This window comes from Saimiri boliviensis, chromosome 1 (genome assembly GCF_048565385.1).
Source record: "Saimiri boliviensis isolate mSaiBol1 chromosome 1, mSaiBol1.pri, whole genome shotgun sequence".
NCBI classification, from domain to species: Eukaryota; Metazoa; Chordata; class Mammalia; order Primates; family Cebidae; genus Saimiri; species Saimiri boliviensis.
In genome coordinates, this window is record NC_133449.1 from 183557733 (window position 1) to 183574802 (window position 17070).

Below are 17070 nucleotides of genomic sequence, written 5' to 3' on the forward strand. Positions count from 1 at the left end.
AAAAAAAAAAAAAAAAAAAAAAAAAGAAAAAAAGAAAAAGAAAAGACATAGCAAATACATGCAGTATGTGACTCTTGCTTGGATCCTGGAGAGGAAAAAAAAAGCCTTTATAAAAGACATTTATTACTGGGACTACTATGGAAATTCAAAAATGGATTTTATATTAATAATATTTTAATACATTTCATATTTAAATTTCTTGGGTGTGCTGATGGTTTTTGGTTTAGCTCTTAGGAGACACATGTTCAAGTATTTAGAGAAGTGAAGAATAATTAAAAAACAAACAAACAAACTCCTGGCCCCAGTACATGTATCACACTCTCTGATGACATACAACTGAGCTTTGTTTCCTATCTGGGTGTATTTTAGAGCAGAACCAAAATTGGTTCTGGAGGAGAATCCTTACCCTGTCCAAAGGTCTGACTCCTCCCTGTGCAGTTGGCTGGCCTACTATTCAGGCAGGTGCCTTATCATATTCTTCAATTTCAGTACAAGGATGTCACAATTCCCTTTGTCCTGCTAATTACTGGATAAGCACATGACTCTGTGTTGGTCCCTGATCTCTGGGTATCTGTCAGTGTTTGGGGTCACAGCATGGAACTCACTGTCATGCAGTGTGCTGAAAGATGAGTTGTGGAATATAATATTGATGAAAAATGGCCTGGAGGAGCTGCTGCCTGTTTGTTCTTCTAAATTCTCTAAACTCTATGACTGTATTAGTCTTGACCAGCAGGAAGGTGCATACTTGGGTTTCTTCTTGTCACCGGCTTCAATAGTCCTGTAACCCTCTAAGACAATACAAATTTCACTCTCGAATTACCTGGCTGGAAGAGGAAGACTTTTTCCTTTCAGTCTTAGGGTCATTTTTGCTTTCTGTTTTACAGTCGTTCTTATCACCTGCTAAAGAGGCACCATCAAAACTGGATTTTGACCTAAAGAAAGAAAGTCCAGGGTGTCTGTAAGATAATTTTTTTTTTTTTTTTCTCAAGACTGTCTTGCTGTGTTGCCCAGGCTGAAGTGCAGCAGCATAATCACAGCTCACTGCAACCTCCCCATCCTGGACTCAAGTGATCCTCCCACCTCAGTCTCCCGAGTAGCTGGGACTACAGATGCGTGCCACCATGCCCAGCTAATTTTTTGTAGAGATGGGATTTCACCATGTTGCCCAGGCTGGTCTTGAACTCCTGGACTTAAGCAATCCACCTGGCTTGGTTTCCCAAAGTGCTGGGATTACAGGTTTGAGTCACCACATCCGGGCTATGAGATACATTTTTTATGCTACTCATTTATTGTCATAAATCTTGATTACGATACTATCTTCCAAGAAAACCTGACATTTGTTTTTCTTTTCTGGATATCAAAAATCATTCATGATACTCTGAGGGCATTTACATAGCACACACACTGGAATGATTTCAGCAGGCTGTAATCAAAAACTGTAGAAATAGTAACTTATAGAGGGTGAAATAACAAGTTGTGAAAACAATTATGTCATTTTAAAAGTATTTTAATCAGTATTTAAAAAGGAGTACTTGAGACAAATTACTAAATGGTATTGCAACTATAGTTCAATCAAACAATATTTTTGTTTCAGAATTCCATTAATATTTAACAAGTATTAATTGAGTGGGGCATTGTGTTAAATGTCATAGGGCCCATAACACAGTCTTTATCCTTTTTTTCCTTTTTGAGATGAAGTTTTGTTTCCCAGGCTGGAATGCAGTGGTGTGATCTCAGCTTACTGCCACTTCCACCTCCCGGGTTCAAGCAATTCTCCTGGCTTAGCCTCCTAAGTAGCTGGGATTACAGGCACCAGCAATGCCTGGCTAATTTCTGTATTTTTTAGTAGAGACGGGGTTTCTCCATGTTGGTCAGGCTGGTCTCGAACTCCTAACCTAAGGTGATCCACCTGCCTCGTCCTCCCAAAGTGCTGGGATTACAGGCATGGGCCACTGAGCCCAGCCTCGCAGTCTTTATCCTTAAGGTGCCTGTGTACACATGCATCAAACACTTTTTAAAACAGGTAGTACGTGATTTAGTACCAAAACAATACATATTATAGGAGTTAAAGGAAGATATGGAGCCAGTAAGTCTAACAGGAGGTAAGAGAAGAGGAAAACAATAGAATAATGAGGACTTAAAATGCTGGGCCCTTGGCCGGGCACGGTGGCTCAAGCCTGTAATCCCAGAACTTTGGGAGGCCAAGGCGGGTGGATCACGAGGTCAAGAGATCGAGACCATCCTGGTCAACATGGTGAAACTCCGTCTCTACTAAAAAAATACAGAAAATTAGCTGGGCATGGTGGCGCATGCCTGTAATCCCAGCTACTCAGGAGGCTGAGGCAGGAGAATTGCCTGAACCCAGGAGGCGGAGGTTGCGGTGAGCCAAGATCGTGCCATTGCACTCCAGCCTGGGTAACAAGCGAAACTCTGTCTCAAAAAAAAAAAAAAAAAAAAAAAAAAAAAAAAAATGCTGGGCCCAGCAGGATAAGCAAGAATTGGGTATGAGGAAAAAAAAAGACAAAACATCTCAGATTGGGAATACAATAAAAGTGAAATCAGAAATAAAAACAAAACCAAAAAACATGTTTGAAGTCAAGCCTTTCTTCTTCCTCTCAAGGACAGAGGTCAGAGCTCCAGAGTTTCTTTCCAAGGCGATTCTAGTCCTGGTTGTTCATTTTAGTAGATGTGCATATTTGTACATATCTTCAACCCTATGGCTAAAAGCAGTCATTTCAAAGTGAAATGCGTGGATGATTTTTAGTTATATATAAGTTTTGTGATTATGAAGTTGCTTTATTGTTTACTGGGAAAAAAATGGCACATAAAATCCATGATTTTACAATATTATCCCTTAAAATGAGGTTCAGTTAAAAAAAAGTTGGTTCAAAGTGGATTTAAGAACAATCTGAAGTAATTCAGATGGTATATGGATGTCACACAGAAACGGAAATGACTGAAGTTAGAGAATTAGGCTCTGGTTTTCTCAGCTGTGAAAAGATGGACTATATGACGTCCTAAGCCACTTCTAGCCACAACAGTGTATGACTCCACAATGCTCAAATCACAGGTCAAATACCCCTCAGCAGCTCAAGGTAAATGAATTTAATTTCAGTTACAGGCCATTGAAACTATGTATTCACAGATGTGAATTCCCTAGGAATTCTAGGGATTACTTTTTTTCTGGAAGCTATGAAAAAACATTTGTTCTCTATTTGAAAATAAAATTATTTGTACAAATGCCAATTTACCTTTTATTTATACTATTCACAGGTTCGAATACATCACCTCTACTGATTCAAATGAACAAATGTTAATGGAATTGCCAAGGAAATGATCAGACTGAAGATCCATGGACTGCAAGCAAATGTGAAAAGCAGGGTGGCTCTACCCTTGAAAATTTCAGAAGACACAAACAGTAAGTAGGCTTGTCTGCATTACCCTGACCCCTGTGGACAGGGTACACATGTGTAGAATATTGATTTCTTTGGGTCTTTTCAACTGTGTTAGTCTCACTTTCTACAGGTGACAAGGAGCCCAGTGTAAAATGAGAATGTGGGGTCCCTTATATAAAAATTGTTATTATTAATTAATTTTTGAGGCACAGTCTTGCTCTGTTGCCAAGGTTGGAGTGCAGTGGCACCATCTTGGCTCACTGCAGCCTCCACTTCCTGAGTTCAAATGATTCTCCCACCTCAGCCTCCCAAGTAGCTGGGATTACAGGCACACACCACCACACCCGGCTAATTTTTGTATTTTTAGTAGAGGCAGGGTTTCACCATGTTGGACAGGTTGGTCTCGAACTCCTGACCTCAATTTATCTGACCGCCTAGGCCTCCCAAAGTGCTCGGAATTACAGATGTGAGCCACGACACCTGGCCCCCTTACATAAAAATTATTAAGTATTTCCAGATAGCAAAAGGGAACGATTAAACCAAGTGTGGGCCCTTTCCAACTGCACAGACCACATGCCCATGAAGTTTAGCAAGCATGCCCTGTGAGAGTGTATTATTTTGACGGAGACCTAGGGAAGTTGGAATAAAACCAACAGTGTTTTCAAGGTGCCTGCTATAGTCAGCCAACAGTGGTAAAAGATACAAGAAATAACATGCCTTGTGCCTTTGTGAAGAGAAGTATTAAGTGAGGCTTTGAGGGGAAACAACTAGAGGAAAAAAAATGGTTAAAGTTAGATGTCACCCGGGTGTGATGGCTCACGCCTGTAATCCAGCACTTTGGGAGGCTCAGGCAGGTGGATCACCTGAGGGCAGGAGTTCAAGACCAGCCTGGCCAACATGGTGAAATTTCCTCTCTACTAAAAATACAAAAATTAGGTGTGGTGGTACGTGCCTGTAGTCCCAGACACTGGGGAGGTTGAGGCAGGAGAATCACTTGAACCTGGGAGATTGCAGTGAGCTGAGAATGTGTCGCTACACTCCAGCCTGGGTAACAGAGTGAGACTATCTTAAAAAAAAAAAAAAAAGCCACAAAACAGGCATGCAGAAAAGATAGAGAGATAATTGGGAGTTAGAGTCAGAAGAGGACAATTTGGGGAGGAGTTAAGACTTACTCTTGGTCCTGAATGAAGCATATATTTGGAGAGAAGGTATGGGCTGGGAAGCCAGGAAGGAGGCAAAAACTGGAGTTAATAATCTTTTAGCAGAGACCAAAAGAAGTAGGAGGTAGCAGTTCTACAAGTTCTAATAATGGGGAAGGACAGCAATGATTTCTCTACTTAGATGAGATAACTGCACTTTCCCATCATATACTATTGGTTTAACAACGGTCTTTTAAGGGCCCTAAAGCAAATTTAGTCTCTGATTGGTAGTTGGTGCCTCTGAGAATGATGGGGCTACCGCTACATATCTCAAAACTGCCTCTCCCCTCCTGCCCCATGACCAAACCAGCCCTCCCTCTTAACCTGTCATAGGAAACTGGTGGCCTGGTGAGTCCCAGAGATGGTGGTTCTTTTCCTTGGCTTTTTTCATGGCTCCCAAGAAAGTGAGACACTTAGGTGTGCACGCCTGAGGCTGGACAGGCACTCCAACCTGGCCAGTTTTCCCTGGTGCTTTATAAACCTGTGTCTGAGAGTGGGTCACCCTGGCTTCATCACTCAGCAAAATCAGGGCTTTCAGAAAGGTGTAGATGCTCTGCTGAAGGCCAGGAGCTCAAGGATAAATGCTCCTTCTTTCTCATGGGTATGTACTATTTGTTCATAGTATTAATAGGCCCTCACTCTTAACAAAAAACCCCTGCTCCTCCCATAACGCTCTCCCAAAAAGGCGAAAGAGAACAAAGAGAGTCAATGAAGGACTCACCGTAGGCTAATTATTTTCTTCTGGTCTGGGGAGTCGGCCTCCACAGACGGGGTAGGGGACTGGGCTGTCGGCGACTTGCAGGCTTTCTTTTTCTCTTCCACACCATTCTCAGCCTCCGAGCTGGAGAAGAAAGGAAAACGCTTCATCTTAGACTTTCAGAGCGAGATAGCTGGAAGGAAAACAAGTAACCTGGCTTTCTAGAGAGTGGAATGATTTTCATTCCCCACTGATAGGCTAGTTAACTTTGGCTGCTAGGCCCTTTCCCAATCTCCATTCTAACCCCTTGCCTGGTGCCCCATGGGCAGTAGCTGCAGGTCACACCTGTTTCACCTGTAAATGCCAGACTGTGTGGACTTGCTGGCTCCCAGGTCTGTGTTGCCCAGCTCTGTGCTGCATAGGCTGTACTGGGGCAGCAGATCACCTGGAGGCTGGGAGGGCCCTGCACACACACGCACACGCACACGCTCATGTGTGGCCTCCTGCAGGTGTGAGCCTTCCTGCTGGGAAGCCCCACCCCTTTCGTTTGCACTTCTTTTATGTCACTTACATGTTGTTTAACCAAGCAGTTCCCTAAGCAACGTACAATCTCTTAATCTTTACAACCACCCAGACTAGGTAGCAATTACTACCCTCATTTAATAGATGAGGCATCTGAGGCTCTTGCTATCTCGCCCAAGTTTTCAGAGCTAGCATCTTTGTTGTTGTTGTTGTTTCAAAATCTCTTTTATTTAGTGGGTTTATCGCAGTCCTGCATCCAAATGTTACAGAAATTTTAAAAAATATATATATTTTATTGTGTTTTAGGTTTTGGGGTACATGTGAAGAACATGCAAAATTGTTGCATAGGTACACACATGGCAGTGTGGTTTGCTGCTTCCATCCCCATCACCTGTATCTGGCATTTCTCCCCATGTTATCTCTCCCCAACTCCCCGCCCCCTGCTGTCCCTCCCCTATTTCCCCCAGACAGACCCCAGTGTGTGATGCTCCCCTCCCTGTGTCCATGTGTTCCTACTGTTCAACACCCGCCTATGAGTGAGAACATGCGGTGTTTGAGTTTCAGTTCTAGTGTCAGTTTGCTGAGAATGATGGTTTCCAGGTTCATCCGTGTCCCTACAAAGGACACGAACTCATCGTTTTTGATGGCTGCATAGTATTCTCTGGTGTCTATGTGCCACATTTCCCCTGTCCAGTCTATCATTGATGGGCATTTGGGTTGGTTCCAAGTCTTGCTAGCATCTATCTTATTTGAGATTCAAACTCAGTATGTCTGTCTGCAAAGCCTTTGTGTTCTTTCTCTCCCTCCATTCCTCCAACCACCCACCCATCCACTTATCCCCATAATTAACTCTTCAGTGTGAGAGCTCTGGGATGGGGTGGGAATCTTATTCATCTCTGTCCTAACCACAGGGTCTAGGATAGTGTTGACCTACAGTCATGATCAATAAGCTGTGGAAAAACTAGGCCTGACCTTGGTAAAAGAGAGGGTGGAAGGGAGGAGAGGGAAGGTGAGTCAAGAGGGTGTGTGCGTAGAACCCACAAATGGAGACAACCAGCATGGGGAGGTAGCGAAATGGGCTCCCTCAGCTGGCTGGTGAAGATCTCCTGGGAAGCAGGGGAAACCATTTCCAATGGGAAAGTGGGAAAGGAAGGGATGTTGAAGGAAGAATACAAAATGTTACTTATGGAGAACTTCTTTGGTGTGTCAGCTCGGTGAAACACAAGCCATACTTATTAGGATGTGAAGACTCCATGGAGACTGAGCATAAAGACTGACATATTAAGATGGCATTACGATGAGAGATTAGCTAACTTTTATTCTCATTTACCACCTAATTGGTATTCTCACCTGCATATGACTGTGCAGGCAGGAAATGCCACTGGTTAGTTTAAGCTGTGTGGCTGCTTTGCTGGCCACTTTTCAAAGCATATGAACGTTGCAGAATATGCAAGGAGTCCTATTGTAGTGTCAGGATTAAGGTCAGTATATCTGATAAGGATATCTAACTAATAACCCCTACAAATGGTTCATGCTCTTTTTTCTTGAGACGGAGTTTCACTCTTGTTGCCCAGGCTGGAGTGCAGTGGCACCGTCTTGGCTCACTACAGCCACTGCCTCCTGGGTTCAAGCGATTCTCCTCCCTCAGCCTCCCGAGTAGCTGGGATTACAGGTGCCCACTACCACATTTGGCTAATTTTTGTATTTTTAGTAGAGACGGGGTTTTGCCATGTTGACCAGGCTGGTCTCAAGCTCCTGACCTTCAGGTGGATCCGCCCACCTCAGCCTCCCAAAGTGCTGGGATTACAGATGTGAGACACCATGCCTGGCCAAATGGTTGATGCTCTTAATTTTGTGGTAAGCATTTCTTTTTTCCTAGTAGATACATATCTAAGGACAGAGGTCCAACCTTCCATTTCTTCAATTCTTCTCAAAGCACTTAAAACAGTTGCATACATTAAAAGGGCTCTGTCCATAACAGAATTGCATTACATGACAAAGGTACATGGAAGGCCAAGGCCTTGAAATATTATTAGGAAAACTCTGTTTTGGTTTAAAGTAACAATTGGACTTTATTAAACTTAGCACCAAGTTTAGTTTGTGGACTCAAAGAATTTTAGAACAGTTAAAGGGGCCTTAGAGCACATCGCTACTTTTTTTCTCTACCCCCAAGACACATACACATATTATCTCTTCTCTTCAAAAGATTCAGGCAGAAATCTACTTGAGAAGCCCTCTTTAAGTAGAGATTGCATATAGAACTTCCATAATCCGTCTCAACATTCATTCAGATGTTTACTGAATTTTGTGCAAGATCGGATTAAGACTTGGAGGGGAAGCCAGAGCTGTCCTGTGCAGCATCTTTGGGTGCACAGAGCCACTCAGAAAAGGTGCTGCTGGCAGAGATAAGGTGCTCCTTGCTCTGGGCAGAAATGGCCCAGCACTAAGGTCAGAAGGCAGCAAAACTGAGGCTAGGTTTCAGCCCTTTTTTGACCCTGACCCATGTTGGTCAGGCATTTTTGTGCAGTGCAGGTGACTAACTGCTGAACCACATGAGGTGGTCCCGTTTCGGGCCCCTTAGCTGAGCTCTGGAAAGATGACAGTGTATGGCTGTATGTTGTCCTACTCAAACAACATCTTTCAAGGACTGAACATACAGCTGTACTCAAAGTGGCCTCTTCATAGACGGTCTCCACTTTACTTCTTAAACTTGTGTCTTGTCTTCAGCACCGGTTCCCTCCTTGAAGGCCCTAGCCAGGGGGCACATCCTCCATACCACTTCAAAGTCTCCATGCTGGCGGCTGACTTGATAACTCACTAGGCAGCTAATCAATTATTGCCTTGTGCTGATACCTTTTCTCCCAAAAATCTGAGTTATCCAGCACTAGACTAAGTTCCTTAAAGGCAGGGAACGTCTGTTTTTTTTTTTTTTCCCCACAGCGTTCAGCTTAGCATTTGCTCATAGTGGTGATTTATACATTGAATGATGTGGATTAACTATGTAGTAGCTCAAAGAGGAAGTGAAATCCATCTATGGGTCAATTCGATTTTAGGTTTTTGCCTTACTTAAAGACGCTACAGGCTCAAGCAAGTTAACTCCTCACACAGGCAAGATTATTCCGGCAAGCGTCCCTTACCTTGGAGATCTTGTCAGCAGGAACTGAAACTATGTAGAATTCAAGCAGCAGAGACTAGCCTGTGTTTGAGTGAGCAGTGTGGGAAGGGAAATGGAATGCTTCCTCAAGGCCTTTTGGAAACTCTGACCTTACTGTCAATGAAGCTGAACCAGGCTTCTCAGTAACTTTAAAGTTACGGTCAACAAAGCTGAACAGGTTTCATTTAAATCATGAAAATAAGGATATCAATTTTTATTTATTTTTTAACCAGAAGACAAAGCCCTGTTAGAGACTTTGATTAAGAGTCAACTGAAAAAAACAAACAAACCAAAAAACCAATCCTCCTTTTCAACAAATATTTACTGGATTGGTCCCTGTTGTCAGAGTGCTCAGAGCTTTGTAGGTGAGACAGGTAAGGAAGCTGGCAGTTGTAAGTATCCACAGAAGCAGCAGAAAATGCTGGAGACACAGGACCCACCTTCACCTGGCCTTGGCAGGTTTTATCTCCTCCATTTCCAACCCAATTTAAGCATCAGGTATGGTCCCCGCCTGAAAGCTTTTTAGTAGAAATTTCAAAGCAGTGAGACAGTCATGTTTATACCAACTAAACCTGACTTCACCTATTAGGGGACAGCATTTTATTTTTATTAATTTATCTTTTCTGAGACAGCGTTTCACTCTTGTTGCCCAGGCTGGAGTGCAATGGCGTGATCTCCACTCACTGCAACCTCTGCCTCCCGGGTTCAAGTGATTCTTCTGCCTCAGCCTTCTGAGTAGCTGGGATTACAGTTGCCCACCACCATGCCTGGCTAATTTTTGTATTTTTAGTAGAGATGGGGTTTTGCCATCTTGGCCAGGCTGGTCTTGAACTCCTGGCCTTAAGTGATCCAGCCACCTCAGCCTCCCAAAGTGCTGATGACAAGCATGAACCACCGTGCCTGGCCAGGGTACAGCATTTTTATTACCAGATAGGAAAAGCTTGTTTCAATAAAACACAGTCACACACTGTTACACAACTTATAAATAAAAAAACAGGTTGCACAATCCCTATCAACCATCTCATATTTGTCACTGCCCAGACCTCGTTCGTTTGATGGCGACTTAAGTTCGGATTTCACAATTTTTCAGAATTAGAACTCTGATGTAGAGTCAACTATCATTCCTCCTGGAGATAGTCTCTGTGAGTTTCAGGTAAACTCAATGCACCTTTCTCTTGTCACATCACTGGCCCTTTGCCCTCCTGCTGATAATGTATCATATTCAGGCACCGTCACGTGCAAGTCTAAGTAAATAGGTAGGTGAGGGCAGAAGCTATGATTAAGCTGTGTCTCAGGAAGGAAAACAAGTGTTTCACTGTGGTTCAGTCCAAGAAGGTGTGTTCCCTTCTAATTATAGTGACGAGTCCCTGTGTTTGTGTCTACCTACATGTTAATCTAAGCTAAAGGCATAAAAACATGTCACTAAGCTTCCTTATGGTAGTAGAAGTAGAGGTGGTTTTACATCCACTATTATTTAGAAAAAAAAAAAAAATCTTGGATCATTTTAAAGTCACAGTCTAGACCAACAAAGGTTTAGAAGTGTCTTGAAGATAGGATATGTTTCATCAGAGGGTCTTCATAGGATAAATTCTGGGACATGGGATTGTGTGGTCATAGGTGGAGCTGTGAAAGTAGAGTGTTGCTGAAACCCTGTCCTGAAAGCCAGGTTGGCACCTGGATTCACCAAGACCTGGGGCCTCATAGACCCTTGTTTTCAGAGTGCTACCTGCCCATAGGCTCCGTGGCTGGCAGATACATGCCACAATACTTGGGAAGCAAAGAGGTGGGCTATAGAGATGAGAGAGGGCTGGACAGCAACCAGAGGACACATAAAAAGAGGCCTCTTTTATGTGTGACCGAAAGAAGGAAGCAGAATGGAATGCAGAAGTGCAAGAGTGGGCGATGCAGACAGGATGGCTGGGAAACACCTTAGCTTCTCCAATTTCATAAACTCAGAATCTCCCAAATGAGATTTCTAAGTCAAGAAGAATGACCTTTCATTTACAAGTCTGATACATACATTTTTGTTTGGACAACTATAAATCTCATTTATCTATCTACATGTTTATTGCTGAATAGGCACTATAAGCATAAGTATAAAATTTAAAAGTTACAAATGGAAAAACAAATTTTCCTTCTACCCCTGTTTCCTGGTGACCCAATTTCTCCCCATGAAGGCACCTACTCTCCCCCAGCAACTTGTGTGTCCTTCCTGGGAGAGTCAGTGCACATATGAGCATGTGTATTTTTGAAGCATGAATGACAGATAGCATGCTATTCTATACCCGGCTTTTTTTTTTTTTTTTTTTTTTTTTTTTTAACTTACGGTATTATGGCGCTCTTTCCCTATCAGTACTTGCAGATCTTCCTCATATGTTTTAATGACTGCATAAAGTTCCACTGTAAGGATGAACTGTTATTTAACCAGTTCCTTATTGCTGGGGCATGTAGGTGGATTTCAGTCTTTCTCAAATACTAACAACATTGCAAAAAATGTCCTTATATGTTTATTACATGTGTGAATAATTTTCTGGAAATGGAACTGCTGTGTCAAAAGGTACATGATTGAAAAAACGTTATAGCTATTGCCAGATTGCCCTTAGTAGACATTTTGTGATCCACACCCAAATATACAACAGTGTTTATATATTCTCACTAACAAAATGTTAGCCTTAAAAAATATATATATATAGAAGCACCTAGACTAACACCTGGCACACAGAATAGCAATAATCATTTTAATCATGACTACTGTTAAACTTTTTGATCTTTGCAAATGTAAAAGGTTGAAAAATATTCCACTCCAGTTTTAGTTTGCAGATTCTTCTTAGGAATAAAGCTGAGTGTATTTCCGTATATTATAAAAAATTATTAAAATTTTTCTTGTTTTGTGAATTAGCTGTTCGTGTGTACATGGTGCCAACTTATCTAACTGGTTGTTAATTGAAACATTTAGTAAAAACAATTCTTATGATAATTGCCTCACAGATTCTTAGTCAACATCCTACAGTTGACTTTTAAAATAAATGATCTTAAACATTTAGGGAAGTTAAGCGGAAGCCAGGTATAGTGGAGTGTGCCTATTGTTCTAGCTACTCTGGAGGCTAATGTGGGAGGATGGACCGAGGCCAGGAGTTTGAGACCAGCTTGGGCAACACAGAGAGACCCCATCTCCAAAAAAAAGTTAAGTGGATGTTAGGGGTCAGTATGACGTTAAAATAACACATTAATGACAAGCTAGTTTTGTTGCTGATAGATTTACTAGGAGATAGATAAAAGGAGTGACCAAAATAAATGTGGCAGGCTTTCAGTTCAGGGTGGAGAATGGGAGCACAAATGGTGGCTTCTCCCTTCTTTTTAAGGCCTTTAAAATGGATATCTACAGGAGAAGTGATAATCCTGCTATAATAACGGAGGGAAACCGTCAACAGAAGAGTGATTTCCGAAACTTTCTGAAATATGGACAAACAGAAAGCAGAAAATAAAGTACAGTATTCATTCACGCAGCAAAGCAAGGGAAGCCATAGTCTTGAATGTAGTCATCAATGGGAGGTAAGAAAACAGACGGAAGTCCAGTGAGGTGCTATAGGAGGAGTGAATGAGAAGTTGCTGAAAACACTCAATTTCATTAAAAGCGTGGCTGTAAGAAATCTTTGACGCTTCCTCTTGGCTCAGACCCAAATTGCAGGCAGATAACAGGAAAAAGCAGCAGAGGGGTTATTGCTAAAACAACTGAACAACTTAGGTGCAGAAAACCGTGGTAGCTAGTTATAGGGGATGGCGCCCCAGAGGAAATCCTCATCCTTCCAGTTTGAATATGGTAGTCCCAGGAAGAGTGCCAACTCCCTATCCATGAATGTACAAAGATGTGGGGCAGCTCCTCTAGTCCCTTATTATTTTTTCTCTAGTCCCTCATTCATTTTTTTTCTTTTTTTCTTTTTTTTTTATTTGAGATGGAGCCTTACTCTGTTGCTTAGGCTGCAGCACAGCAGCCCGATCTCGGCTCACTGCAACCTCCGCCTCTCAGATTCAAGTGATTCTCCCGTCTCAGCCTCCTGAGTAGCTGGAATTACAGGTGTACATCACCATGCCTGGCTAATTTTTATATTTTTCTTAGAGATGGGGCTACACCATATTGGCCAGGCTGGTCTTGAACTCCTGCCTCTACCTCCCAAAAGTGCTGAGATTACAGGCACAAGCCACTGTGCCTGGCCCAGTCCCTCATTCTCAAGTATGAAATGAGAACCAAGGATTGCCATTTCTTTGAAGACGACTTGAAGTTCAAAAGAAAAGACCAAGATGAACCAAGAAGAAAGTAAAATCCCAGGGAAACTGGCTTTGGTCAACAGATGAAAACAAAAGGCAAATATACAAACAAGAAAAAGAAAATCTAAATCCTACTAATTAATATCTTCACAGTTAGAAGACAGCACCATGAAAGAGAATCACAGTGTTATGGAGAAGGAAATTCTATTTATTCCCCAATTTTTCCAGAGTCCAAATCCTTGCAATAGCCTATCAGGCACTTCAGGACCTGACCCGCACACCTCTCCTGATTCGCTCTTCTTCCCTCAACCCAATCCAACCCCACTCCAAGCCCCCATGAGAATCCTGTGCACTGGTGTTCCCTCTGCCTGGGATGCTGTACCCCAGAAAGCCAAGTGACTCTCTCCCTTCAAGCCTTAACTCGAATGTCACCTTCTCAATGAAATATATATATTTCCCTCCCCTCCGAGAGGGAGTCTTGCTCTGTTGCCCAAGCTGGAGTACAGTGGTACAATCTCGGCTCACTGCAACCTCCGCCTCCCAGGTTCAAGCAATTCTCCCTCAGTCTCCCGAGTAGTTGGGATTACAGGCACACACCACCACACCTGGCTAATTTTTGTATTTTTAGCAGAGATGGGGTTTGCTGCGTTGGCCAGGCTGGTCTCGAACTCCTGACGTCAGGTGATCTGCCCACCTAGGCCTCCTAAAGTGTTGGGATTACAGGTGTGAACCACAGTACCTGGCTAAGACCTATATATTTAATCAAAGGAGCTAAAACTTTAAGGGAGCAAAGGAAGATAGCATCGAGATACCAAAATTCAAAAACAGAATAGGCATGAGAGGGAAAAACAAGACATGTGTCAGCCAGGTACCTCTATATCAAACGGATAGGCATTCTAAACTGAAGAAGAGAGAAGACATTATTAAAGAAAAAACAAAGGGGGAGGGAAAATGGCAGAGGTTGCTAATTTTTTATCCTAAAAAGGGGGGAGTCCAAGTGACTTAATCAGAAATTTAGGTTGCTGTATTATTTAAATGAGGCAATAAACAAATGCATAAAATTAGAAACTAGAAAGACATGCCTGTTTAAACCCAGGAAGAGAGGGAGGCAGGGAGTTAGTATAAGGGAGTTGATTCTTTTCCATCAAAACAGAAAGTTGAGAGAGAAGGTTTAATATTGATATTGATAATATTGATAATATTGATAATATTGATAATATTGGTAATATTGATAATAAACAAAAAGAAAGATATACACATTTTTATAGATAATGAAGTCACTCCTACAACTAAAACTGGTACAGTTAGAAGTGGTAGGCTAGGTGTGGTGGCTCACGCCTGTATTCCCAGGACTTTGGGAGGCTGGATCACCTGAGGTCAGGGGTTCAAGATCACCCTGACCAATATGGTGAACCCCATCTCTACTAAAAATACAAAACTTAGCCAGGCATGGTGGTATGCACCTGTTGTCCCAGACTTGGGAGGCTGAGGTAGGAGAACTACTTGAACCCTGGAGGTGGAGGTTGCAGTAAGCTGAGATTGCACCACTGCACTCCAGCCTGGGTGACAGAGTGACACTCTGTCCCAAAAAAAAAAAAAAAAAAAAAAGAACAATATATGTCGTAAAGAGTATTGTGTCATAAGAATGTGTCTATGGAATTCGGAAACTCTTCTAATTGTAAAGAGGAGACTCAGAGAAGTTGTGTGGGAGAAATAAGCATGATGCCCTTGTGTATGGGGAGGGTACTATTTATTTTCTAATTAAGTAGAAAAATAATATAACTGTCAGAAATAAATTTCAGTATAAGAAACCAGAAACAGCCGGGTGCGGTGGCTCAAGCCTGTAATCCCAGCACTTTGGGAGGCCGAGGCGGGTGGATCACGAGGTCAAGAGATTGAGACCATTCTGGTCAACATGGTGAAACCCTGTCTCTACTAAAAATACAAAAAATTAGCTGGGCATGGTGGTGTGTGCCTATAATCCCAGCTACTCAGGAGGCTGAGGCAGGAGAATTGCCTGAACCCAGGAGGCGGAGGTTGTGGTGAGCCGAGATCGTGCCATTGCACTCCAGCCTGGGTAACAAGAGTGAAACTTCATCTCAAAAAAAAAAAAAAAAAAAAAAAAAAAAGAAGAAACCAGAAATGCAAATCATATTTCTATTTGTTATATAAAACAGCAAAAATAAAATAGACCCTTGGAGTGGAGAAATCAAAACTTTCATTACTGCATCACAGCTGTTGTGCCACCTCTCTGCTCCAAGAAATGCTGTAGTTACACAATGATTATTGTGGAAGGATTGAGACATGAGCTGGATACTTACAATTTGGACTCGTAGAGATGCCGCAAGAGCATGAGAAACACAAGGAAAGGCAGAAACAAAATATGCAGACAAGGAAAAGTCACTCTCATAAGGAAATCCAGCAGGGTTTTTTTTTTTTTTTTTTTCCCCTGAAGTACAGGCAGCAGGAAGAAGCAGAAATTAAGTTGTGAAGTTTGACTCCTAATGGGGGAAGGCTACTTTTAGACTTATTTGACTGGTGGTAGGGACTAACTGAAGATATTTAAACGGAAGGAATGAAATGACAAAATATTAAATGCCCCCCCTCTTATACATCATGGAGCTGACGAGCTATGGGCTTCTGGAGGACTATATTCCTATCCATATGAGAACAAGGGAGGGCAGAAGCTGAGATGAGAGAAAACAGAAAGGTATGTAGGGAGGTGAATCTGAAGGCAAGAAGCGGACGCTGCATTGGAGGGATAATCCAGAGATAACACTAGAGCGACAGGGAAAGCACTCAAGGCAGAGGAACGTCCAAGATATCACCAAGGTCATCTGGGGGATGGAGAGGACAGCACTGCCGCTAACAGTTTCAGGGAACACAAGAGAAATTGTAGTTTGGTTGAGAAGGATTTCGTAAATTTAATTTTAGACATAATAGATGTATATTGATAGCAGGTAGAAAACTGTATCTAAAAAAACCAAAAGAGCCCCAAATAAGTCAACAATAAAAAGGGTATCAGACTTTGCAGAGGAGGGGTTCTGGCAGTTTGGAAACTAATTCCATTGAGTCTCAAGCATGCTGCCATAGCGAATATGAATATATAAATACCAGCAGCAATAGCAGGGCTAGAGAAATGGTTTAGCAGAGGCCACCATCCGGCCCCAATAACCTCCTTAGTATAGTCTCAATGAAGACCCCTCTGTTCTCATGAAAGAGGACAAGACATTGTCCCATGAACAATCATGTGATTCATTCCCACCTTTATCTACTCCTGATTCTGTTTTCTTAAAATAGTATGTCTTTCAAAGCCTAAGGCAACTCATATAACTCCAAAAAGCAATTAATTGTTAATATTCTGATTCTGAAGAGACAGAAACCCAACTCAAACTAGCTTATGTTTTTTTAAAAAAAGCAAGTAAACAGCCCCGAAGGGCTTTTGTCACTGGTTTAAGATGAAGTTAACAGTAGGCAGTGGCTGCAGCTGCAGTGATTTCCCTTTCACCCTTGGAACACACAGCAATGATCTCTGGGATCTCCCTCTCCAAGACTTCTGGGACATCAATGTGCAATTCATCGTCCTGAGACACCGCCTCCTTTACGTCATGCCACTGCTCCAGAGCCAACAATAGCTTTCTGTTGAGCACCAGATCGAGGCATCTGGACATGAGCCAAGACTGTCCAGTTTTGCAATCTCTCTTTGCTTTTCAAAAGAAATTCTCTGTTCTGGCCATGTTGGTCTTCTTACCTTGGCCGCTCTTATATCATGTTCTGTTCTTCCTTTATGCATTGATTCTCATTTCTCTGCTCTCTCCTTTCTACATGCAGCAATCC

At 42.3% G+C, this 17070-nt stretch overlaps 1 protein-coding gene across 6 annotated transcripts in view; it reads right to left on the bottom strand.

Moving 5' to 3' along the window:
• GRAMD2B (GRAM domain containing 2B) overlaps positions 1 to 17070 on the bottom strand; it is a 114572-nt gene that overhangs the window by 22313 nt on the left and 75189 nt on the right. For all 6 annotated transcript variants that reach the window (XM_010339290.3, XM_074382022.1, XM_010339276.3 and 3 more), the window contains exons 2-3: positions 5316 to 5435; positions 821 to 932 (exon numbers count right to left, since the gene is read on the bottom strand). In XM_010339290.3, the coding sequence (XP_010337592.1) occupies positions 821 to 932; positions 5316 to 5435 (232 nt within the window). The remainder of the gene's footprint in view (positions 1 to 820; positions 933 to 5315; positions 5436 to 17070) is intronic.